The sequence below is a fragment of the Pantherophis guttatus genome, chromosome 3 (genome assembly GCF_059756535.1).
Source record: "Pantherophis guttatus breed Tessera chromosome 3, ASM5975653v1, whole genome shotgun sequence".
NCBI classification, from domain to species: Eukaryota; Metazoa; Chordata; class Lepidosauria; order Squamata; family Colubridae; genus Pantherophis; species Pantherophis guttatus.
Window position 1 is genome coordinate 24,271,013 of NC_142065.1, and position 26,573 is coordinate 24,297,585.

At 36.4% G+C, this 26,573-nt stretch overlaps 1 protein-coding gene across 2 annotated transcripts in view; it reads left to right on the top strand.

Annotated features, from left to right (window-relative positions):
* PREX1 (phosphatidylinositol-3,4,5-trisphosphate dependent Rac exchange factor 1) overlaps positions 1-26,573 on the top strand; it is a 231,675-nt gene that overhangs the window by 168,883 nt on the left and 36,219 nt on the right. For both annotated transcript variants that reach the window (XM_034413827.3, XM_034413826.3), the window contains exons 13-22: positions 689-738; positions 2,736-2,811; positions 7,057-7,129; positions 12,022-12,164; positions 13,506-13,598; positions 21,157-21,305; positions 21,887-21,972; positions 22,160-22,296; positions 23,877-24,048; positions 25,379-25,566. In XM_034413827.3, the coding sequence (XP_034269718.1) occupies positions 689-738; positions 2,736-2,811; positions 7,057-7,129; positions 12,022-12,164; positions 13,506-13,598; positions 21,157-21,305; positions 21,887-21,972; positions 22,160-22,296; positions 23,877-24,048; positions 25,379-25,566 (1,167 nt within the window). The remainder of the gene's footprint in view (positions 1-688; positions 739-2,735; positions 2,812-7,056; positions 7,130-12,021; positions 12,165-13,505; positions 13,599-21,156; positions 21,306-21,886; positions 21,973-22,159; positions 22,297-23,876; positions 24,049-25,378; positions 25,567-26,573) is intronic.

Consider the following 26,573-nt stretch of genomic DNA (forward strand, 5'->3'; position numbering starts at 1 on the left):
ATTGTAAAGAATCATTTTCCTTATCCCCACATCAATACTTTCAAACTGCATTTTCTGTAGAAATATGGGGTATATAAAATATTATTATCAGCCAGATGTTTCAATTGGATTTTTATCCACCTATGGTGTCTTTCCCCATGACCTGTGATATGCAGATGTTGTTTGATGATGTTAAAGGTGTTTTGCAATAGACTGATACCGATTTTGTCAATGCAGATAATGTTCAAGTGGGGCTCCAGATATTTTGGAATTGCGCACAAAACGCCTATTAGTATTAGTACTATCTTTGCTTTCTTTTGCCATAGTCATTCTACTTCTATTTGCAGGACTTTGTTTTTTGTGATTGCTACTATTATTATAATTGATGATTATAGCATGATTCACAGCCAAATAGATTTCATTGTCTATTCAAATACAGTTGAGTGAAAGACCAGACATAATTAGTGTAGTGTCAATTGGGAGAATTAAAATAGTTGCTTTAAAATATTCTAGTTCCAAGAAATTGTGAAATAAGTAAAACGTTTTTCACTTAAGTTTTTCTCTTTATTTTAACTCAGAGGGTGAAGTGTTATAGTATAAGTTCCTCAGCAACCCTCAGAGGGTTACTCAGGTTTCTTCTGTATGTGTTTTAGATACTATTTTAACCTGTATTTTAGACTGCAACCTTGTCAATTGTTTTTCTTTGTAGGGTGTAAGGCTCTATTGTCGTCTGCACAGCCTGTACACACCAGTGATAAAGTAAGTTCATTATTTTAAGATCTTCATACAGTCTCATATCATTTGGAGTTTTCTCCCTTTTGTTATTGAACCAGAAATAAATTGCCCTCTGTTTAGGATAACTTGGTATTCCTTCTTAACTATGTTTTCAGTTAGTTAAGAGTGTGTGACATCCTGTTCTACTATATTGTCTCATAGTATAATTTTCTAAAGATAACTTATCCCTAGTTGTGTTTCTTGAAAGGTATTTTAATAATTATTCTTAAAATTGTAGCCTAAGATTCTCTTAGGAGGAAGAACAAATATGCAGTTTAGAATTACATCAATGAGCAAGCGAACTGGAAAATAATTTTAGCTTAATGTTTAATCATATGTTTTATAATTAAAATATCATTGTATGTTTTAACACAATCTGATCTTTTTGGTATACTGAAATATCATTGGATGATTACCTGTTTTAGCTTTCAGATGATCATTACTGGTTAAATAACAGACTACTATATGTTTCAGAATAAATCACTGGTTACACGAAGTAATGAAAGGGGATTGGAATCCCAGTTTCTGAAGCTGACCCCTAGCGTCTCAATTTTCCTAGAATGCAGTAACTTAAATGACCATTCCTTGTCATGTTAGTACATTTTGGTGCATAGAAGCATCTGATAAACCATAGTTCTGCTTAATTGAAAATTGTCTCCTAGGGGACAACAGAACTCTAAGAGTGATGCTTTAAAATGTGTAAATGAATGTGTGCGTGTGTTGCCTATATTTGTGCTTCAGCCATTCATTTAAAAAATAATTTGAAAGTCAAACAAAAAGAAATAGTCAATTAATCAAGGAAGTGAACTGACCCTGATGCATGGAATTAGTGGTGGCATTTTGATGACCTCAGATTCAACAGCATTAGTATAGGAGAATGAGTGGCAGAATCTGAGGACAGAATTAAAAGAGGGATCAGCCTAGAATCCTTATGTAGCCACAAGCGAACTAAGTTCAATTTCCCTTGAATTCTTTTGACTCTTATCTCACTTCAAGCAGGTGCTAACCATTAATTGAGAAGATTCCTGAACATAGGCATACCAGTAATTAGCAATAAGTCAGTTTAATTGGACTGTCACAAATGGATCTCATAATTAGCAACCAAAACTCACGTATTATCATTGCCAATTTTGGAAAGATGTGTGGAAAATAAGGTAAAACATGATTGGGGATAATTCCAATATGATTGGTTCCCTAAAGAGATTTATAGCTTTCTGATGACACATAATAAAAGTATAGCAAACATACATAAAATTTCTGTTTCAAAGAATTTTATAATAAAATGAGAGGTGATATGTATAAGACTGATGGAAATTATGATAAGGTTTGAGAGATATGTTCTTAAAGGAGCTTTAGGTCAAATTTGACTCCCTCTGGCTAGTTCAAAAGAACTGCCATAATTAAATTTGTTGATAATATAGAAGTATTTTATAATTTAGTAGCTACCAGATATAATATGCTTGTCACTTTAAGAATTGCCAACCAGTGTGGTCTGATGGAATTCTGGGAATTACAGTCCCATAATGTAGAGGAGACTAGATTTGAAAAGGCTGTATCAGCCCTTCAGGGTAGACCAGATTCAGAAATCCATGTTCTGTGGATCAGAACCACTTTAATTGTAACAGCAATAGTAACAGGATCTTGCAAATCTAAATGTTCTTCCCTCCTCCCGCCCATTATTTTTCTATGAACTCACAAGCCAGTTTGTCTGAGACACTATTTTACTATGTTGGCCTGGGCTCAAGCCTCTTTTATCTGACAGTTTCCTTGGTAGCAGCTCTTCTTCCTGTCATTCCAGGCTATCTCTCCCCTATTTACAGTGTGCAATCAAATATTTAAACTATAAACTGCAGAAAATCTAGAGAGAAGTGGTTTCCTTTCTATCAATTCTTTCCCAGGTTAAAATGTGGCATTGACTTTTTAAAAATGTGTTTGGCCAACCATAATTTTTAACTACCTTCTAATTTTCTTTTCTGACATAGAGATAGAGATTATCACTTGAAGACATACAAATCAGTGATCCCAGCAAATAAACTAGTGGATTGGTTGATTGCTCAGGTAATGAGATCATAAAAATATTAATGTTTCTCTTCTTTTTTGGGTTCAGCCTCAACTCTTTCACATTTTGCAATGTTATTCCATAAAATTATTCCTCACAAATTGTTGGAGCCTTTGGAGTCCAACCTGAAAGACTTCTTTGATATTGTAAATATGGAATTTATCAAACTGGAGATGAAATAAGGATTTTCCAGATTTTAACTTTTTATGTTCTAATAACTACATTCTTTAAACAAACTTAATCTAGGTGGCAGGGGTGAAATGTAAAATTTGTTACTACCAGTTCTGTGGGCGTGGCTTGGTGGGGGGGATTAATGTGACTGAGTGGGCGTGACCAACTTTTTTAAAAAAAACTTTTCAAAGCATTTTTTCTAATGCTTTGAAAAGCCTCTGCCGATCAGGCAACTCAGCTGGGATTGTCAGAGATTTTTCAAAACATTTTTTAAAACCACCTCTTTGGCCAAGAGGTTGCAGAAAAAAATGCTTTGAAAAGCCTATGACGATCCCAGCTGAGCCTCGCAATGATCAGAGGCTTTTTTTTTTTTTTACTTTTAAAAGCATTTTTTCATCGGAAGAGGTTGTAGAAAAAATACTTTTAAAAGTTAAAAAAAAAAGCATCTGATGATCGTGCGGCTCAGCTGGGCATGGTGGGGGCGGGGGAGGCACAGGGATTTTTGCTACCGGTTCTCCGAACCACCTGCCGCCATCGCTACCGGATCGGGCGATCGGGTCCGAACTGGGAGCATTTCACCTCTGCTAGGTGGGCACATTACAATTCTAAAATAACTCCCAGGTGTCTTATTATTCCACTGATATTGCATGGACTTGACTTTGACAACCTATGCTTTTAATAAAAAGATTTAAGATTGAGATTCTAGTCCTTAAATACCCTGTGCTGACACTGACTACCTGGAAGCCTTTGAGAAGCTTACAAACAAGATACGAATCCAAATACAACTGATATCCAGAAAGTGCTCTTGTGAAAGAAAAATGTCAGATCTCTTATCAAAATACAGTTTAAATAGCTTTGTATTGCAGAATAATTTCTTGTGGTCTGGAACAAATTGTCCCCTTTAATCCTATGTTAGGATATCAGAGGTAGGCCTGGTTTGGTTTCCATTTATGCTTCGATATTAACCATGCAAAATTCTTTATCTGAACATCGAGAAGTGGTCTTCCTATTTTATTATGGGCATTCTTTTTCCATTTGTATTTTATCTCCAATGAGAGCTTTTGAGAAGTTACAGATTTAGTCAACTCTTGACTTCAGTGTTACTGTTTTGCAAGGGGCGAGTCTAAGTTGCATTGTTAGTCATGTGTTTTTATATGCTATTTCTGTAAACAAAGTTTACAGAAATTCCCAAAGGCTAGCTTAAGAGCAGTGTCAAACAGATGTCACTTTAGAACTCATCTGGGGGTAAAATTAGATGGTAGCAGTTATAAGTTCACTGTAATAATTTTCTAAGTAAAGAAGCCATGTGGCAAGATGTTAAAATGGGAAAGGGGCATATTAGGGCAAGTAAATAATATTGCAATTAAAAAGTTGTGAAATAGTCTTGATCAGCATTTCCAACTCTGTACACTTTGCCCATTAAAAAAAAAGGAAAAAAGCTTATTCTGCACTAATAGTGTGTGGTTGATCTAAATTAAAAATAGTTTGAAACTGCTGTATACATATTGCCTAAATTGTGCAACCCAGTCACAGGTTAAAGCGGTTTCTGAAACTGTACCCAAGTCTCGAGAAGTGTTTCTCACATTGGCAACATGAAGATATATGGACTTTAAATCCCTGAATTCCATGTTGGTTGGGGAATTCTGGGACTTGAAATCCATATATTTTCATGTAGCCAAAGTTGAGAAACTCTGTATTAGATTTACTAGATTTGAGCTGCAGAAACCCAGATGACTCCTCAACATCAAAGAGATACAGATAGCTCTGCTGTCATCTAGTGCAGGGGTCTCCAACCATGGCAACTTTAAGAGTTGTGGACTTCAACTCCCAGAATTCCTCAGCCAGGATCTAGTGAATGCCCAATTTTTTCAGCCCTGATCTGTTGGCCCTGTCATCCATAGCTGCTACAAGGTACCTAGTGCTGGATATTACCTTTCATTAAAAGTTTTGCTATTCATTTCCAATTAGTACCTTATTTTTGAGGCAACACCCAGGGATAAAAACAGAGATGGAAGGTATCAAGTTGCTTTGTTTCCTTTTTCATCCTGGTGCAGAATGAAAAAGGAAACAAAGAGCACAGGGCAAAGCAACTACTTTAGAGACAAAAGGTAAGCAAAACGAAAGTCTTAATTTACCATTCTTTTTCTGAGATTGTAAGATAAGGAAAAGGCTAGAAAGAGTATTGATAATTATAACAGCTAATTGAGAGGTTTGGTGCACATAATAGTGTCATCTTAAAACTATTATGTACTCTAGATTTACTAAAGGTCTGTTTAGTAGTTTTCACAAGGCCCAGTCTTTGTCTTGCTTGGTTTATTGTCCTGGGTATGAATGAGTTGCTAAGCCAAATGAATCTACTTTATCCTATTGCTATTGAAAGTTCCTGGCCATAATTTATCCTGCATGTATATAGTTGGAAACCATGGCGATTTGTCCATGTATAGACCAGGAAGTAGATCAGAAGTGCTGTGTATTCCAACCCTTTGCTTAGCAGACAGAATTATCCATCTTCCCTCCTTTGTTCCTTTCTATATTAACTTTGCTGGGCAAAGTTCTCTAATGAAAAGAAAGGAATTTTTAAAACTCATAACTGAGCCTTCCCTCCAAACCATAGATTAGATTGATTTAGGAGCCCAAGGTAGGAAGGGACTTTAAGCGAAGGGCAACATACCATATTTTTCCATCTATAAGACGCCCCCATGTATAGGACGCCCCCCACTTTTCATACCCAAAATTCAGAAATCAATATTTTAAACATTAAATAGAAGACATTTATTTTGCAGAGTAAAACATTTGCTTGCTGTTACCGGTATTTTTTGTTTGTTTGTTTTCTGGCATTTTTATGGGCTCAGAACGCTTCAACATTACCGCTGTCTGTCGCATCTGGGCACTGACTACATGCTTTCCGCAGCATCAGCTGACATCAGTTACATAAGGCTCATGATTGGAGGAAACCTGTTAGCTTGTCTCTGCAATTGGAAGTTTCACTCGTGAGGCTAGTTTGCAGAGATATGGTATCAGCAGTTTCGCAACCACGGTTCTCCTCTTGCCCCCCCTCCCCCCACCCCCAGTGTATAAGACGCCCCTCCATTTTTAAGTAAATAGTTTTAAGAAAAAGTAGCATCTTATACATGGAAAAATACAGTACTTATGAATATCTATGTTACTGATTGTTCCAATAAGAAATTGTGGATTTTAGAGTGGGCCAGGAACTGCAACTATGCAGTATCCATGAGCATTGTTTCTGGTATGATTGAGGAATGAGAAAGTATCTTCAAGTTCAAGTGGAACAGAGGGGAAATATATTCCAGTGGGAGTTATCTTTTGGTAAAGAGAGGAAACTACACTAATAAACTTAAAATTGCCCAATTCTTGTTGGAGAGGCTCATATGAGCTGCTTGCCATATGGAACTGAGCCTACATAGTTCCATTCCAAGTGGCCACCCACACAACTGGTTGAGCAGATAAAATGGGGATCTGGCACCAAAATAAATGTGTTTTTTTTTTCTTCCGCTTTCTTCTTGTCAGCCAAAAGCACCTATTACATCATTGCTAGAAATATTACCCTGAATACAATGAAATCATATGACTATATGCATTATTTTAAGCAGCTGTTTCTCATGGGGCACACAGGCACAATATTTCATATGTTATTGTATTTATACCCTATTAAAACTGATGTTTGAGAAGGAATCATTATCCTTCAATAGATTCTGCTGCCTCTTATTCTGATATTTTATAGCATGTATAAATCAAAGCCAGCTATAGATGGCTTTGATTATATTGCTAGTAAAAGAAAGCTGCTTCGTAGAGACAACTGGCTGCAACTGTGTACTGTTAAAAACAGCTCCTTTATGAGATTCTGGTCTTTGTCCTCTCAAAGCTTGTGGAAGACAAAAGGTACTATATTTAGGAGTGAATGGGATTTAAGTAAAGGGAGCCCTGCTTTAATTACTTCTACTGTTTCTTTGTAAAGACTGTTCTGTTCATCTGGGAACTGGGATCTAGTTGTGGTAGGATTGTTTGAATTACGATTTGCCCAGGGTATAACATTTATCTTTTCTTGTTACTAGGGAGACTGTCAGACCAGAGAGGATGCTGTGGCACTGGGAGTCGGGCTCTGTAACAATGGTTTTATGCATCATGGTAAGCCGTTAATTCCTCCTTATCCTAACCAATTAACAAGGATTTACCTTTGTTTCTTTAACCAACAAACGTTGTCAGTTTTATGACAGACTTTTTTTAATCAAGCACACTCTGGATTACATCTCCTGGAATCATGATCTTTTTCCCAATATATTTTTTTCCCAAGATAATATTTGCTTTCGATAGCTACTAAACCGGACTGTTAGGCAACAGACAAGCCCAGTTCTAGTTGCTTTCCTTCTGTATAAAAATAGTAAAATTCTGGTAAAGAATCTTTTTCATCCCAATTTAGGATGAGAGCTACATTCGAAAAGCAGAAGTGGTCATAGTTTAAATTTGGTGGAGTCAGTGGGTGTCTCCTAGTGAGGGAAGCAGTTCATAATCTAAATTCTAGATTTAGTTACTCAAAAGTAGGAGACAGAAGCAGCATAGAATCTCACCAGATCCAGTGGTGGAAAAGTATTTCTTTTGTAAAATTGGATGTTTGGAACAAACTTAAAGAAAGACCTTTACCCATCAGTTCTTCACAAATCAGTCTGCAAATGCTAGATTTCTCTGGTAAGAAATAAATTTGCAAACAAATTACAATTCAGATGTTTCATTCTATAGAGTCAACAACAAGGAAGAATTGTAACACTGAGGATTGGAATTATATTCCCTCACTTCCTATTCCGTCCGTCTGTCTGTCTGTCTGTCTGGATGTGTGCAGGTCACAAATCAGCAAGAAAGTGAGGCAAGACAATCAAGGAAAGAAAATGAAAATCCTTGTATGTTAAATGGATCTTGTACAGAAGAGAGCAATAAGAGAAGAGAGGTTTAGCTCAGCTATAATACGATTCATTTAGCTTTGGCTTTATATATTGCATGAACCCAGCCTTTGTGGTAGTAAACCACATTTTATAACTTAATGTGCTTTTCAAGCCCTGCCAATTGAGGTTAAGTAAATGATGGTTAACCAACGTATGGCTTTGTGTGAACCTAGTCCAATCTGTGAAGATGTGTGAATAGTTGTAATAGAAGGCAACCAGTCCATTTGTTGATTATTTTGTTTGAGAAATAATTCTGAAACAGCTACAGTATCAGTGTACAAGGACAAATTAAGCACATTTAAAAAGAGGTGCATTACCAAAGATATCAGACTAGAACTTAAACTTTGAGAATACAAAGTAATGGGAAAAGTAGCAACCTACATTCATAATAGAAGTCTAACCCTATTTAAGCAAGATTAACTTCCATAACTTCTGTATATTTTGCAGCAAAGCAAATATAAATATTTAAAATATGGTTTTAAAGGAAAAAAGAATTGAAATCGGAAACACAAAAAAATTAAAAGTCTATAAGCATTGGAGATCACATTTGGCCAATAAACCTGTTCTGTTCTGTTCTGTTCTGTTCTGTTCTGTTCTGTTCTGTTCTGTTCTGTTCTGTTCTATTCTATTCTATTCTATTCTATTCTATTCTATTCTATATAGAGTACAACAAAGAGAAGTTAGAAACTAATATTAAGTAATGTTTAGTAGTTTTTTCTTTTGTATATTTAACATATTTAGTAAATTCATATTAGCTGCCCATTTTATATACTTGTCTCATCCAGCTCAGATCAAAATCCTTACATCGTTAAAATAATTTAATGTACTTTATTTTTTATTGTTAATGTCTCACCATCTGAGCACTAACATGTCCTGAGCACTAACTGTATAATCTGGTGCTATAATTCCTTATAGATAGTATTTTTATTAATCATTTTTTTCTTTTTTTCTTCTTTTGCTTCCTTATGTTCACTTTTTCTTATCCTTAAAAATATTTTTAAAAATAATTAAAAATATAAACAATATGTAGCATAACCCTCCATCCAGAACACAAACTCGTAGGGATATTATTAGATAAGATAAGTATATCCAACTTGGATTTTACTTCCATGGTTTCTCTGTATACTGATGTCTTTCAGTGAGCAGCAAAGGCTCCATGAAATGAAAGGCAATTCTTCCACACACATCACAGTCTTTCTTTTCTTTGTTTGCTATGCAATAAAGTAGAACTACAGGAAGACACAATGGTCTCAGATTATTCTGGCATCTTTTCAGGCAGCTTTAATTAATGTAATTTATTTTCCACTTCTCTTTGTATTCTTGTCCCAATAACTATTGTATTTTGGACTTTTGAAGGAAAAATAGGGAAAAGAAATGGATTTAAGAAATACAGAGAGCATTTTCTAGAAAGCCAAATTCTTTGAAGCTCCTCTTGAGCAAACTGGCATTTATGCTCTTACAATGTTCTTTTTGAATTAGCAAAGATACTTCATAAGCATGGCTTTACGCAGCATGCCATATGTATATTTTAATAATAAACCAAAGGCCCTTCCACCAAAGAACTGCATTTTATTAATGAGATGACCACTTACATTATTTTTGAGACCACTGATCCAGTTTCCAGCTTTCATCTATGGCCTTAGGCAGGGACATTTCCAATTTATGCTGTGTAACCTAATTTATCACAGGTGCTGGCAGGCCTTCTGGTGAATCATCTCCTCTACTCTCACAACACGTGCAGCCATCCCTGTATTGATAATAGCAGGAATAAAGTGCAGAGGGGCTACATGGATACCTGTCCTAAAGATTTTAAGGCATCAAAATAGATATAAACAGGGCCTTGCAGGGGATGTGGACATTACCATTTAACTGGTGCTGGGCTTGAGTGCTGGGAAACAACCTTCTCTGTCCTTTGTTTAAGTTCAGTTCCATTTCCCTCATTAGGTTGTTTTGGACTCCCTGCTCCACCATCCACGTATTATTTTTCATTTATTTAGACTTTAGGTTTTTCCCAAGCTTATTGATGGTACTGTTGGGGATGACTGAGCACCCATATTCATTGCTGAACATGAGAAATAGAGAAAATAATTAGGGCCTATTCTATGTCATCCTCTTGTGATTTATCGTAAGAGGAGTTAGATTATAGTCCCCATAATTTGAAGGTCTAAGGATTAGGACAGTGATAGTATAAGATATCACTAAGAGTGATAGTCTAAGGATAAGATAGGGATAGACACGGTGGCTCAGTGTCTAAGACGCTGAGCTTGTCGATCGAAAGTTCAGCGGTTTGAATCCCTAGTGCCGTGTAATGGAGTGAGCTCCTGTTACTTGTCCCAGTTTCTGCCAACCTAGCAGTTCGAAAGCATGTAAAAAATGTAAGTAGAAAAAAAGGGACCATCTTTGGTGGGAAAGTAACAGTGTTCCATGCACCTTTGGCATTTGGTCATGCCAGCCACATGACCACGGAGACGTCTTCGGACAGCTGGCTCTTCGGTTTAGAAACGGAGATGAGCACCGCCCCCTAGAGTCATGAACGACTAGCACATATGTGCGAGGGGAACCTTTACCTTTTAGTTCAACATTTGTCTGGCTTTGGAAAGGCTGCTATTATGTCAATATGGAATGTCTAATGAAATAACTGCAAGAAGGGGCAATGTGTTACTTATTTTTGTGCCTTCAAGTCAAAACCTTGGCAACCAAATGGCAATTTTGACAAGTCTATGCTGTTTTCTTGAAATATGTCTATGGAGAGTCTCAATCATTTCGGTCATGGTTGTCCCAAAGGTGCTTTTCCAAAAAGCAAGTGGACTTCTTGCAATGTTTTTCAGAAGTGGTTTTCTATTGATGTCTCCTTAGGTCTATGAGAGAGTGACTGGCCCAAAGTCACCCAGTTAGCTTCATACCTAAGGCAGGATTAGAACACGCAGTTTCAGGCCTAGTGTCTATAACCACTACACCAAACTGACTCTCCCTATATGATACAGGAATGTTGTTAGGACCAGTTCAGCAAATCTGAGTAAACTATAAAAATGGGTGATAAGTAGTGGTGGGATTTAGCCAGTTCTCACCACTTCTTAACTTTCTGAGCAGTTTGGCAAACTGGTTGTTGGAAGAAATCATTAGGGCAGAGAACCGGTTGTTAAATTACTTGAATCCCACCACTGGTGATAAGCAATGCATCTGCTCATTCCTTTTTATATATCTTTCATAGATAATACTATTTCTGAAGCTGTTAGTATATGACCTCCATATTCAAACTGGGTTGATGCATTTCAGACAAGTAAATGACTTTAGAAGTGTTGAGGGAGAAGAGCTGCAGCTGAGGAGTAAATTTAGCACTATGTCCATTTTCAGTTTTTCATGGAATGGGCTAGTCTTTGGAAGCCTCACAATGGACCTATGTTTACCAATTGGAATTTTTCCAAGCAATGGATGAAAAGCAGCCGTTGTTTTGTGTCCTCCCTTGGATATTTTAGATTCTGTGTCAGCAGTGTGAAAGCCAGGCTCCTGGCTAGCTGCAGGGACACAGTGTCAGACATGATGCAAAGAGAACAACGTTTTCTCATTGGGGGCTAGCAGGACACAAACCATCAATTTATAGAGTTTGAAAATGGAGAGAGAGATAAGGAAAGGGAAGGAACTGATTTAAGCCAAAAACTTGCTTTGAACATTGTGTTTATGTTGGAGGAATCCTGTTAATTTCACACTGGGGTTTTCTCTGTAACTACAGTGTCAATTGTCTATTTTCCAGAAAGAAACATTGTTAATTTGATTTGATTTCCCCCCCCCCACCCAGATAGGACAAAGCACATGCTTCTAAGAAAGCTTTTTTGGAGAGTTATCTCAGGATGTAACGTAATGCCTTTCAGTGAAAAATGACCCCATTCATGGACATAACCCAAAGTTTAGCACCCAACTCCAGACATTTAAGGAGGACATTAAGGACTCTTTAGGAACCATATATAGCTATATATAAGACTGCAATGGCTGACATTAATTTAAGACTGTGACTATACTTGTAGATTCATATAGATTTATGAAAGTAATGGCATGTTTTCCTGCTTCCCACTTTTTGGTCTCAAGTACTGGAAAAGAGTGAATTCAGAGATGAGTCTCAGTACTTCCGTTTTCATGCTGATGAGGAGATGGAAGGTACAAATTCGAAGAGCAAGCCTCTGCGAAATGACTTCAAGCTTATTGAAAACATCTTAGCTAAAAGTCTGCTGGTAAGAAAAATAAATCCAGACAAATGCATTCAATTCTAACCAAAAACCTTGTAATTCTGACACATTGTGTGCCAGCTATTCTGTTGTGAATACAAAAACCTCATCTCTGGGCTCTGCTAGAGAGAGATTTTTAACTGCATATCCCTCTAAGAAAAAAACCCGAATGGATATTTTCCATAAGGTGAGGGCTATCCTATGAATCCTATTTGCATTAATGAGCTGAGATTACATTTAATACTAACTTTGTGGAACTCTGTTTTGGATTTGAAAGGAGTTTAAAATCAAAGGTTATTTATGCCGAAATTGTTTTGTATTAAGTACATCATCAGTATATCATATTTATAAATAATTTGCTTTGGTTAGCATCCCAACAATGCATGTTTGCTGATGGTTAGCCGCATGAATTCTGTTGAATTATAACTTTGGAAAAAGAACCCAAAAAAATCATTTGGTGCATTTTCAAACAATTCTGAAATCTTCCCAAATAAAAATCAAGTTGATAAATTTTCTCAATAGATCCAACTGACTCTAGAACATGGGTGTCAAATTCGCGGCATTACGTTGCCGTCACGTGATGTTTTGCAATTTTTTCCCCTTCGCGGAGCTGAGCGTGGCCTGTGTGTGACACATCTGGCCCATGGGCTGCCAGTTTGACATCTCTGCTATAGAATTTAACAGCTAGTAACTACCATTTGTTCAGCATCATTGTAATTTTGAACAGTTGCTAACAAATGGTTGTTAAGTGAGAATACCTGTAATTAATTACCAGGGAAGAACAGCCCTTCGGCCAAAGAGCTAAAAAAAAAGGCTTTTGCAGGGAGTAATGTTTTCTAATATAATTTGGCTTAAGAACCATCCTAATCCTTAATTTGATTTAGACCCTGTACAAACATGAAATTATCATGCCTACTATTAGTTTAGCTCTCAGCATCTCTGTATGCCAGTCACTGTCTTGAAGGCATCAATTATACATACTGAGCTGAAACAAGAAACTCTGCCTTTCTACTAGTATGGATGCAGCTTTTCTTAACAAATAATCACTTCAGTAAAAAGATCTCCATCATTCAGGAAAAAAAATAAGTAAAACTGTATCATTAAAGGCTAAAGAAAAATACGATTCTCCTCTTTTAGTTTAGTTTAGTTTTTAGTTTACTGATTTTGTAATGGAAAGTAATGGAAAGAAAGGAACAATATTTTGTTTTTAGTTGATGTTGAAGTTTGGAAGAAAGAATTGGAATAGCAAAACTATTTGGAGCCAAATATATTATTATTATTATTATTTTTGCAAAAAAAAAAAAACCCTTGTGTGTTAAAGATTTTATTTTTTAATGTTGTTCCAAGGTTCTCCCAGAAGAGGATGACTATGGATTTGATATAGAAGAAAAGAACAAAGCCATTGTGGTAAAATCTGTTCGCCGAGGTTCACATGCAGAGGTAATAAGCACTTCTGATTTGTAACTATTTCCTCCTAAATAAATCGGCAGAGTTTGCTATGTTTTTAAAAAACAGTAAAACATGTAGCACCTTCTACAATGCCTCATTCAATAAATTGCCTTGGGGTACTGAAAAGTTTGGCACCCTCGGATCTAGCATTTTTTGGGGAAAATTCAGTAAACTGCTGCTCTCAACTTAGTACACTCCAGGTATGTTGGGATTAAAATTCTATTCATTTCCCAAACACTAAGCCTTCATATCTGAAAGGCATCCGGTTATGAAAGTTGGTTGAAGTGATCAATAAAAGCCCAGAATAATATACCCTTTTGCAAAGGTAAAGCTATTTGCTATGAATCTGCGTTTCGATCTTCAATCATTGGAAGTGGTTTGCCTTTTTTTCTCTGCAGCAGAGCGATTAATATCTTTGGGGAAAGGATTAAGATCAGGAAACGAGAGTCAAATGAAAGGGTTAACTCCACAACCCACCTACAGAGCTATTTCCTCATTAAATTAATAGCCTTCGTAATTGCTTTGAAGTTAAAAATAAATTGCTGCAAGAGATCCTGATCACCAGCTTTCCCTGAAATGCTTATAGGGCTCGTAAGAAAAAAATATGTGCCAACTGGAAATTAAAATACTATATATGGTAGTAATAATCATTTTCTGATGATCAAAACACTGATAATTGAGAATATACATGCTGAGCAGAGCATATTGAAATAGGAAAGGCTCTTTTGAATCAATTTCAACTCTTGATGATTATATGGGCATGGTTATGTAGTTACTTAAACAACAATGTGGAACTAGTTGGCTATTGCCTTCTTCCAGTTTCTTCAACTTTTCAGTCTAGTCTCCCAAATCTAAGATTGCCTAATGATCTCCTATCGAATAGCCAGGTCTGATTTGCGATAGGTGCTGACACCTGCTGGACTTACAGTGAAATAATGGAAAACAAACGTATTGAATGAAATTTAAGGGGCAGCATAACTTGAATGTCTCAGCAAGTAAGACCATGAGATGAGTGTATGTGTGCGTGAGATGTTCATTGAGGAGACAAAGAAGGTGGAAAAAATAAGCTCTCCTTGATACCAGCACTACTACACTGTAAGTGAACTTGTGAAGTGTAACTCTGGTCTAGCTGCATATTTGTGTATTTCGTATCCTCAAATTGCTCAGTAAACCAAGAAGTGTCCCGGGCTGCCTATAATTCAAGGAAGGATTCAGATGTTATGTCTATATCAGGGCTATCAAACTCCCGGCCCTCAGGCCAGATGCGTCACTTGCTGGCCACACCCGGCTTAGCGAAGGGGAAAAAAATCCCGATACATCATGTGATGACGCCGTGACGACATGAGTTTGACACCCCTGGTCTATATGCCAAATACAGATTACCAAATAACAGAGTTGGAAGGGGCCTTGGGGGTCTTCTAATCCAAGCTCAAGCAGGAGACCCTATACCATTCCAGACAAATTGCTGCCCAATCTCTTCTTAAAAGCCTCCAGTGATGGAGCACCCACAACTACTGGAAGCAACTTGCTTCATTGATTAATTGTTCTTACTCTGAGGAAATTTTTCCTTAGTTCTAGGTTGGATCTGTTTTTGCTTAGTTTCCATAAGTTTAATTCTTGCCTTGCCATCAAATGCTTTGGAGACTAGGTTGTCCCCCTGTTCTGTGACATCCTCTCAAATATTGGAAGACTGCTATGATGTCACCCCTAGTCTTTTCTTGGTTAGACTCACTAGACATACCCAGTTTCTGCAACTGTTCATCATACGTTTTAGCCTCCAGACCACTAATCATCTATGTTGCTCTTCTCTGTACTCCTTTTAGAGTCTCAACATCTTTTTTGAATAGTGACCAGAACTAGACGCTGTATTCCAATTCCATAAAAGGGTTTAAAAAATTAACTGTGAACACCTGGAGGCCATGAGCTTGGGGAAATGTGACCTTTGCTATGAAACCTAGCTAACTTATTTGTTTGACTCTCTTGAAAGAATGTTTTTTTAAACTAATCTAATCATTTCAAATGCTGAACTAAACCCTAGGTAGATCATCTCCTTGCAAAAGTTACTTGACTATTGCTCCCATTGGTCTCTCACTAAAAAGTCCCTGGTTTGCAAGAGATGATTTGGTGATGAGATGAATTATTTTCATGTAGAAGGAAGGAATTGCTGGATGGTTATCTTTTTATTTGCTAAGCATTTTCAGACCTGCTTAGTTTTCCAAGGGCAGCATTCTGCCTCCCAAGCAGTTTGTGTAAAATGATTGTGCTTGTCCGCATTCTACAACCTATTATCCTGTAGAAAGACTGAACTACAGTTCCTACCTCTAGACATTGGCCACGCTGAGTGGGAATAATGGGGGATGTACTTCAATCCATCTAGAGGTCATTTGGCTGGAGAAGATTGTGCTTGATTATCTATTTTGTCATGATTGATAGTATCTGCTTAGGAAGTATTTTAATAGCTGAACTTCTCAATAAACCATTGGCTGACAAATCATTCTTTCAGTTTCATAGGACAGTCACCTATTAAAAGGGAATAGAAAAGGTTATAAAGGTAAAGGTAAAGGTTCCCCTAGCACATATGTGCTAGTCGTTCCCAACTCTAGGGGGCGGGTCTCATCTCCATTTCAAAGCTAAAGAACCATTGCTGTCTGAAGACGTCTCCGTGGTCATGTAGCCGGCATGGCTAAATGCCAAAGGCACATGGAACGCTGTTATCTTCCCACCAAAGGTGGTCCCTATTTTTCTACTTGCATTTTTTACGTGCTTTCGAACTGCTAGGTTGGCAGAAGCCGAGACAAGTAACGGGAGCTCACCCCGTTATGTGGCACTAGGGATTCGAACCGCTGAACTGCCGACCTTTCGATCGACAAGCTTAGCTTCTTAGCCACTGAGCCACCATGTCCCCACAGAAAAGGTTATAGTTGCACACAATTTGACAAGTATGTTTTTTAAAAAGGTATTTAAAAAAAAAACATTCCAAAAATCTTTTTGCTTCCTTTCCTTAAAATTTCGCTATGAACCATTGGCTCAGTTTCCATGACTTGAAATCTTGTGACAATAATATGTTACAATCATATGTTATTTAATTCATTAATTGTGTTTTGATATTACAAAGCATCAAGCAAAAGTACCAGCTAAGTGGATAAAAATCATTGGCTAAAACCTCTGGTGGCTTGATACTCTCCAGTGAGAGCTATAAAATCTTGGTGATATTTATGGTATTGTAAAATCTTGGTAATATTTATGGGATTGTAAAATGCCACATTAAATAGTGTTTATTGCCGCTATATGACTAATAAGAGAAATAAGATATGGATTCATTTATATAGTCTTTTGTACCTCAAGCAATTCAGAAAACATATTTGAAGTCCAGTAGAAATTACAGAAAATATAGGTGATTGCATAATTCTTGCATATTGTATTCTCTAGTTTTGATTGTTTTGCATAACTGTGGTTATGGTAACCATGCGCCAGGAACTTATTTATGACTTAGAAAATTTTTAGGAATGTTGGTTTTTTTCTCTCTAAAAATTCCAAAATTCTTTAGAAAACCTTGATCATTGTTGGTATCAAATGCTACATATTAAAACATATTCCACATAGAATTCATACTGCTCTGAAGTTAATTGAAGCAATTTTCTGATAAATTAAATAAGATGTAAGCATATGACCTGGAATTCTATTCTTGTAGAAAGGGACACCTTTTAATAATAAATATAATTCTTATATATAGAAGAAAAGTTACACAAAATATTATGTACGTCATGAGGATGAATATTCTTCCAATAAGACTTCAAAAGTGGACAGTTTCCCCTGTAACCTTTCTGTAGATCTTTAGCAAAAGAATCCATGCAAATTTAGTGCTCTTTCTGTTTATGTGTAGGTTATTCCAAATGTGCTTTCCCACAAAAATAATAAATTAGCATTGGTCTTGGAGTAGCTAGTAGTAATTTCATTAATTTATGTGCAACATTAATAAATGCCCAAATTAGTTGGGGTTCTTGGCAATAAATAAAAAATAAAAACAACAATAATTCACCTTTCAACTCAGAACATCTTGGAAAACAACCAACATCTACATTTTTCTGAAAAAGTATTCTTTCTGATTTTCTGAATTTCTGCATATTGTTGCCACTTAATATTATCATAATTATAAGTGGATCCTTTTGCTATCTAGAGGAAGTGTGAAGGCATTTTTTCATGGCCACATTATGGGTTCTTTCCTCAAATATCTATACATGTATATATGTACATATGTACATATACATACACACACACACACACACACACAAACATATGTATGTATGTATGTATGTATGTATGTATGTATATATATAAATATATATGTATATATATCTCGACATAAGTCATGCTGTCTCTATAGCTGACTTTTACTGCGCTTCCGCAGCGAAGTGAACCACTGCAATTATTAAGTGAATTAAGCCGTCATTAGGCAAATCCAGCTTCTCCCACTGGCTTTGCTTGTTAGCAGCTCGCTGGGAAGGTCACAGATGATGATCACATGACTGAGACACTGCAACTGTAAAACACATGCTAGATGCCAAGCCTCTAAATTTTGATCATGTGACCATGGGGATGCTGCAACAAGTTATGTGAGGACCAATTGTCAGTCATTTCTTCTGGTACCTTTGCAACTTTGGATATTCATTAAACAAATGGACTACCTGTAAGCTACAGTAGGCAGATTTTCTTCTAATCTAAACTTATATGAGATATTCAATCCAAAAATCCCTCTTTAATTCATTAGCTTGGTGTGTTGAAAAAGAGCAGTCATTTATCAAGAGAGACTGACCGGCCCAAAGTCACTTAGGCTTTGATACTTAAGACAGGACTACAGGATTGTAAAACAGGATCTCACAATCTCCTTAACCACTATACGAAACTGGCTGTCTATATTATATGAATATGGAACAGAACAGAACAAAATAACAGAGTAGGAAGGGACTTTAGAGGTTTTCTAGTCCAACTTCCTGCTCAGGCAGGAAACCCTATACCATTTCAGACAAATTGTTGTCTAATCTCTTCTCATTCCACTGATAAATTGTTATTACTGTCAGGAAATTTCTCCTTAGTTCTAGGTTGTTTTTCTCCTTGATTAGTTTCCATCCTTTACTTCTTGTCTTGTCTTTAGGTGCTTTGGAAAATAGCTTGACTCCCTCTTTGTGACAATCTCTATATAGTACAGTACAGTACAATACCAATAAAATGCAAATAGAAATACAGCATAAACTGCAGCAGATTCTGTCCTGAGTCATATGCTAGTATCATCAATAACAATTAGTAGTAATGACATTTATAAATGTCATCTATAAAATTCTTTAGTATGGTCAAAATAATTTATAATTTTTAGTAATGATTCAATATTTGCAATAACATAGGGCAGCATTATGACTATCCTTATACTCCAATTAGGTGCTCAAGCCCACAAAAGTCAGTTACTAAATTTATGGGGAGGGAAAAAATGTCCTGATACAAAACTGGATCACTCTTAATTCTTCTCAAATAATCTAGAAACCTCTTTCCCCAGAAGCTGAACACCTTTGTACCTTTTTCAGGCTTCTGCAGAATTTTTGGATTCATATTGCCTTGTCAATAGATGCTTTCAACTCTGGCAAATTGTTAGCTCTGTAGATGATTGAGTAAGTCTAGTTTGATGGAATTTATTTTGATATTTCATCTGTGCTCGTTTCATATCAAATACAGTTGCAGACTGTCGAGATGAAGAAACAAACCAAGGCTTTTTCCCCAAACATGTTTACTTCTGTGCTTTGAGGAAACATTTGACAACCAGCTGTCTGAAACTTAATTTAATTGCATCCAACAGCTGTTTGATCTATGTCCATGCAAAAGCTCACATAGGAAGCCAAGATCCAGCTAACTGTACCTGATTATTAGAAATTGAAATAGGGAATACAATAACTCTCTCAATTAAATGCATTGTTTTAAATTTGCTGCTGCTTTTTGAAATTCCAGTTTGTGGCTAAATTTATTGTACGCTTCCATAGAGTAGCTTATTTACTAAATGTATGGTTGTGCATTGGTTCTTTTGTAAATTGTTGAAAGTTATCTATAGGATTTCTAAGAAGATAGCAGTAATTCTGGTAAATTAAAAAAATTAATTGATACCAAACCTAGAATGAAGCTTTGATTTTGGAGTCTTTTCCATTGTCACCCTTGTAGTCTTCTTCTCCCTAAATAAAGTCTCTTTTAAGTTGAGTTTGCATCCTGATGATTTCATGGACATGTCCTTGAGGTTTCTTTAGCAATAGTATGAAAGTAATTTTGCAATGCTAATCTCCAGATTTTATTTTCTGTCATCACACTCTTAACCTCCAGTATTTCCTGGTGATCTTCCAATTAGGTCCATCATAGCAAATCAAACAAAAGAATGTCAGAACATATGCCATGAACATAGTGTGTTGTCACAGTGTATGTTTTTAGACATAGTTCCTACTGTTCTTATTTTTGAGAGCCATTTATTTGCCCCATCTTTGCCCAGGTATAACAAGAATGTTTTATAATATACCCAGTGTTTTCTTACATTAATCAGACATTTATTGCACTAAAATTTGGTAAACATTCTTTCTTATAAAGCTTATCTGTTGATATGTCTCAGTTTTTGATAAGAAAATAGAGATGTCCAAAGCAAAACTTGGGGAAAAAGACACACTAACTGTCTTATCTGTGGGCTGTCAGTCTTCTGAATGGAAAATAACTGTACAACGACATAGTATTATTGACTTGTGGTGCCGGCGCGATGTGCAATAAGTTCACATGGTACAGTAGGATTGTGTGTTTGTTAGTAGGACTCACTGGGTTTGGGATTTTTTTTTTCTTGTTTCTTTTACTGTCTTTCACTGTAAATTGTATTGGGTTGGGGACAGGGGTAGGTTCTAAAATTTTTTACTATTGGTTCTGTGGGTGTGGCTTATTTTGTGGGCGTGGCTTGGTGGGGGTAATGTGACTGGGTGGGCGTGATCAACTTTTTAAAAATTATTATTGTTTTTTAATTTTGCAGAGAAAAATACTTTTAAAAGCCTCTGACGATCAGGCAACTCAGCTAGGATCACCAGAGGCTTTTAAAGGCATTTTTTTTCCCTACAACCTCTTCGGCTGAAGATCCCAGCTGAGCCGCGCGATCATCAGAGGCTTTTTAAAAAAACTTTTAAAAGCATTTTTTCGGCTGAAGAGGTTGTAGAAAAAATGCTTTTAAATTTTTTTTTAAAAGCCTCTGATGAGTGGGCAGGGTAAGCAAGCGGCGACCGGGCCGGGGACTGGTTCGGGGGCATGGCCAGCCAATGTTATTACCAGTTCTCCGAACTACTACAAATTTTTACTACCGGTTCTTGTGAACCAGGAGCAACCCACCACTGGTTTGGGGTGTGTGTGCATGAAGGGAGGCTCAGCCAATCTCATTGTACACATGTTGTACTTGGACAATAAAGGTTTGAATTTAATTTGAATTCTGCTTTTTAATTCACATGTTTAATAATGCAGCACAGTTTGTAATATTTATGCATCATTTCAGATGGCGGGCTTGCAGGTTGGTCGAAAGATTTATTCCATGAATGAGGACCTTGTGTTCCTGCGTTCATTTCAAGAGGTTGAGACCATCTTAAACCAGTCTTTTTGCTCTCGGCGTCCTCTTCGACTTCTTGTGGCCACCAAATCTAAAGAGTAAGATCCTAGAAAAATACAGCCATGAGAAGATTCTTGTATGGGAAGCATATTCCAAGGGAGATAGAGAGAACACATGTGGATATGGACACAATAGATTTATAATCGTATGCCCCTGATTCAGAGAACAAATGTACCTATAAATCTGGATTCCAAAAGCATGACTCATAGTCTTCTGTTAACCATAAAAGAGACTACGCAAGGTTTATCCAATGAGTCTGACTTAATAGCTTAAACATACACTTGAAATTGAATTGGGGCAAACATATATTTAAGAATAATGAAATAATTCCCGAGTGCAGCATCTTTAGCGTAGAGTTTTCTGATACCATGTTACTAATAATTAGTACTTCTTTATTCTTTCATTTGACTTTTGATAGTCTGTTAATTTTGGTAGTCTCACTTATAATAAACAGCATACAAGGAGCTTTGATTGATTGTTTTAGTTTTAGTTAGAGAATTCCCTGTAGAATATACTCCTAGATCTTTAGTGACATGGAATAACTTAAACAGAACATAATATCCGTACTTTGCCAGTCACGACTTTTGTCTTACTATGTAATTCCCTTAATTTTTCGCAGGATTATCAAAATTCCAGATTTCAATGACAAGTTGTGTTTCCAGATATGCGGAGAAGCACCACCCTATGTCCATGCTGTGGGGAGAGGTAAGGAAAAAATATGGACATGTGTCTTGTTGATAACACTAACCACTTGTTGGTAAACTGTCATCTCAAAAATATTAACAAGGAAAGCACAGCATTTTACACTGTATTTTATATATTATGTAAACACATTATCTATCTATCCTGTTATTGAGAAAATCTGTTGAGATTCTCCTGTCTGCCCTCTAAGGATCAGAAGCAGCAGCTTTGGGGCTTCACCCAGGCCAATGTATCCTGAAAGTAAATGGAAATAATGTGATGAATGAAAATTACACTGAAGTCCTGGATCACTTTTCATCATACAGGAATAGGCAGCAGGAATTTCTGGTGAGTAAGTAGGTTTGTGAAGGAAGGGATGGGTTTTCTTATAGTGTGTTTTCTTACAATGATTTGGGAAGAGAGAAGAGAAAAAAATACTTTGTAATGAAACTAATCTGCTAAATAAATGCTTTAATAACCTTTCTTCAGCTGTTCAGAAGTAAAAAAGTACATATATTTCTTTCAGTCACAAGTATTCTGATAGATACAACAGATAGCTTCCATTTTAGTTTGCTGGGATAAACCTTGCTAACAAAGCGCTAGATTTGTTTGTGCTCTTCCTTATAAATTACAAAAGGGAAGCTGTCCTTCAGTTGAGATCAACTCCTGGCAATGTACAAAGACAGATACAACACATACAGAGATTTTGTTTCAGGAATGGTTTGCTATTCTCTTCTTCCAGATGGTGCCATGAAGAATATTGGTTGTTTTGTGAGAAGGTGAAGGAAGAGAACAAGGGAAATTGAGTACAAATGCAGGAGGCTTAATTTAGTTTCTGTAGGGGGTCATATAAATCCACCTGTGTATCTTTTTTATATCATGTATCCGTTTAAAAATTTCAAGGGTAGAGAATACACGGAATATATGTACTGTAGCTCAGGGCTAAATTCTTGGATTCGCTGTGTCCTTTGAGCTTGGCTGTTTTTCTGCAGATGTTTCATTTGAAAGCTAAATAGCATCATCAATGCAGCGGGAAGTGGAATTTGCTGGTTGTTTATATTTTGGAAAGACTGTCAACATTGTAGACTAAACCAAGTCCAAAGGTGCAAGGGAGTTTCTGAAAGCTTAGCATTCAGGCAGTTCAGTCACCAGCAGACATTTAAGGGTAAGCCCCATGTCTATAATTTTTTTAGAAAAAGTAAAATCAAAAGCCAAAGAAGAAAACAAACAGCCCAGTGTAGTGAATACTCAGATAAGCAGAAAATAGTGAGAAAGAAAAGAAACAGCATCCTAATCAAGGAACTGCCATAGAAGAAATCCTTACCCTCACCAAGATTGCAATACACAGGTAATTCTCAAAATACGGTTATAATGGAGCGTGGACATCACGGCCATAAGTGGTGATGGTTGTAAATAGAATTATCCATAAGACTGACCCACTTTTACAACCCTTTTTATGGCAGTCATTAAGCAATCATTAAGCCACAGTTGATAGCAAACCAATGATTTGCAATGGCCCAGTTTTGCCATAAAGTGGAAGTAAATGTTGGCAAAAATGTGGGATGCTACAAATGGCTGTAAATGCAGCCTAGTTGCCGAGCGTTCAACATGCAGTCCTTTGACCTTGTGTCTGGGGAGCAGCCATTGGAACTTTGGAACTGGGTCATAAGGTTTGTCGTAACTTTAAATGGTCGCTAAGTGGCCAGCCATAAGTGGAGAAGTACCTGTAAACAGCTAGGAAACTCCATTCTCCCGTGTACTATTGCCTAGTCTCCTAATGAAACTACTGCAAGAAAACAACCAAGCTCTAAGAAGACAAAATCAAGACAGTATACAATGATAACAATAACCAATGGTAAATCTTCTTTAAAGCCAGTGCTTGGTGAATTATTCAGTCTGATATTCTGTTATTCCTGCTTTCCTGGAAGGGTTTCTACCAATGGGTTTACAGAACGCATGAAAATGCTGAAGAGGAGAGAGCTCTTCAGGCAGCTTCAAACTCATACCTGAATGGAAGTCATTCAGAGATGCTTAAAGGAAACCTCTCAATTGAAGAAAATTCAGATCTTGATCCCCTTAATGACAGCCAGCAGGAGGAAGGTATGGGAAAAACTTATTCTATGCTAATAGAGAAAATGACCCAGGTAGCTTTTTTTTCAAAAGGGAGAAGTTCTTTTTGAATGATATATTGTGTGCTTTACATTCAGATAGTGTGGATATTGCCATCTCCTCCTAAAAAAAGAAAAGAGAGAAACAGAGAACTTCTAAGCAACTCCAGAGAAATTAGGCTTTTCTGACCAAAGTAGGCCTCAATGTAAAGTAGTTTCATATGTCTGAATTATACTTCATGGAATGATGTTATGAGAAGGAAAAAAAAACCTACTGATGCAAGGAGAAAAACACAATTATATATAACTGAACTGTTCCAGACACCTGTGGGTTATTTGGAAATCAAGTGCTGAAATTGTCTGCAAGGGACATTAAAAAAAAAAAAGATTTCCAGTCAATTCAGGACCTGTTCTGGAAGCAAATGGAGAGATATTTATCTTTTGCTGGTATAACACAAGCTTCTTGCTTCTGTACAAATGTGAGGCAGTAGCAAAAAATCAGGTAGATCAATTGCGCACTAGAGAAAAATTACTAATCTCCTGGAAGTGATGGTGCAGGATAATTGATTTGGTAGATGCAATGCCAAGCCACAAACCAGCCTAATTACAAATATGTTGTCAAGAAAAGGGCTATAACTATAAGCCAGATAAAAAGGGAAAGTTTATTTAAGACATCTGATCCCTGTTTGATATTTTGTCTACGTGGCTTCCCTCTGAAAGGAACTACACAGCTTCACTGAGAGCAAACTTTCTTATTTACTATAAAACCAAATGTTTATAAAAAAAAAACAAAAATCCACCCTAACCCTTCATAGTACGGAGGCAAAGTTTTAATTTGTGACAGAAGAAGAGGAAAAATTGAGATAAAACTTTTAAATTATATATGATAAAACCGCTGGGATTGGATTGGACAATCCTAATAGCATATTCGGGAAAGCTGGGCTCGGATTGTTGCTGAGCACCACAATTCTGTGAAAAATAAATTGTCACTTTCAGATGTTCCAAATGTTTACACATCTTTTATCACTGTGTTTCCTGAGCTTCATGTGAGTCTTACTGGTATATAAAGGGAGTCAAAGTCAACAAGTAACATTGATCTTAAGATTTGTTCATATGTGTTTATTATGAAACTCATAAATGAAGAGAGTAAATGAAGTATAGCTATTAATATAGCTATTAATAGCCAATAAATAAACAAACCACCATTTATTCAATGTACATGCTATTTCTACAAATATGGACAAATTGTGTCAACAGGCTATACAGACAGTCGTCTTATCTCTGTTTCTATAGTATTGTAATAATTAAACTTTGATTTTCAGACTTGCCCCTTCAGACTTTTGACTCTCCTCTAATTATAAGAGAAGACACCCATCTTATAAGTCTAACAGTGGACAATATCCATCTAGAACATGCTGTTGTTTATGAATACGTCAGCACTGCTGGAATCAAGTGTTTTGTCCTGGAGAAGATCATTGAACCGAAGGGGTCCTTCATCCTCACAGCAAAGGTTTACATCACTAGGCATTATTTTCTATTTTCTCAATTCAGATTTCAGGTTTTTCCTTTTCCTGTCTCTGGAGATTAAGGATGGATAAAAATTGAGTAAGGAGTAATACGTTTTAATAAAAGTGGATTAAAATGCAGGTTTCACTGAATAGATATTTTTGTTGATGGTAGATATTTTGGTTGTAGCTTTTAAGATTTCTCTCTCTGGAGTAAGAGCTTCCCAGAGCTAGAGAATAACCATGAAGAAGGTATATTAACTTGGTAAAAATAAATTCCAACTATTTTATTTACATGGCTTCCTGCAGTTGAAAACTCTAGGTCCTGAAAATGCAGAAGTCTCGATAGCTGAGTTTGCATGTTTTTACTATAACAGCTGGACTACACAGTGATAATTATTAGGAGGTTTTGTGTTTTAAGTCAAAAATACATTAGTAATGCAGCATGAGGAAGACATTAAACTTCATTTAAAAAAAAATTATAAGACACATTACAGCATTAATTGATAAAATATTTCCAAAGTATCAAAAATGAAGTGCAAAGCAGAATCTTAAAGTAGAAAGACTATCATAAAAAAATTAAATTAAAATTCATAGTTATAGATTGAAATACTAGGCCTAAAACCAGTATGCTTAGAAGACTTTTTAGCAGTCCAAACAGAAAAATTAAAATTTCAACTTAACAGTCCTTTCTGAATGGCTTTGTTTGATGAAAATATGTAATCAAGGAAATTGGAATTAGGGAATGACTAATAGCTGCGTTAACTAGGAGGATGGTTAAAATCAACACATTAAGGGTAGTGGGTTGAAGAAAACAGCCTTAGAGAAGCAATCCAATCAGTTGCATGCAATCAATAACAAAATTTTTCACCCTACCATTTGACATCTCATTCCTGATGGAAGTAAGTAGAGGAGATAAAGTTAGTGTGTATAGTTATAATATATTCCTGCAAGTCTTGTATGCAACAATGCTTCGAGTTGATCTTGGAGCTTAGACTCACACATTGCAACA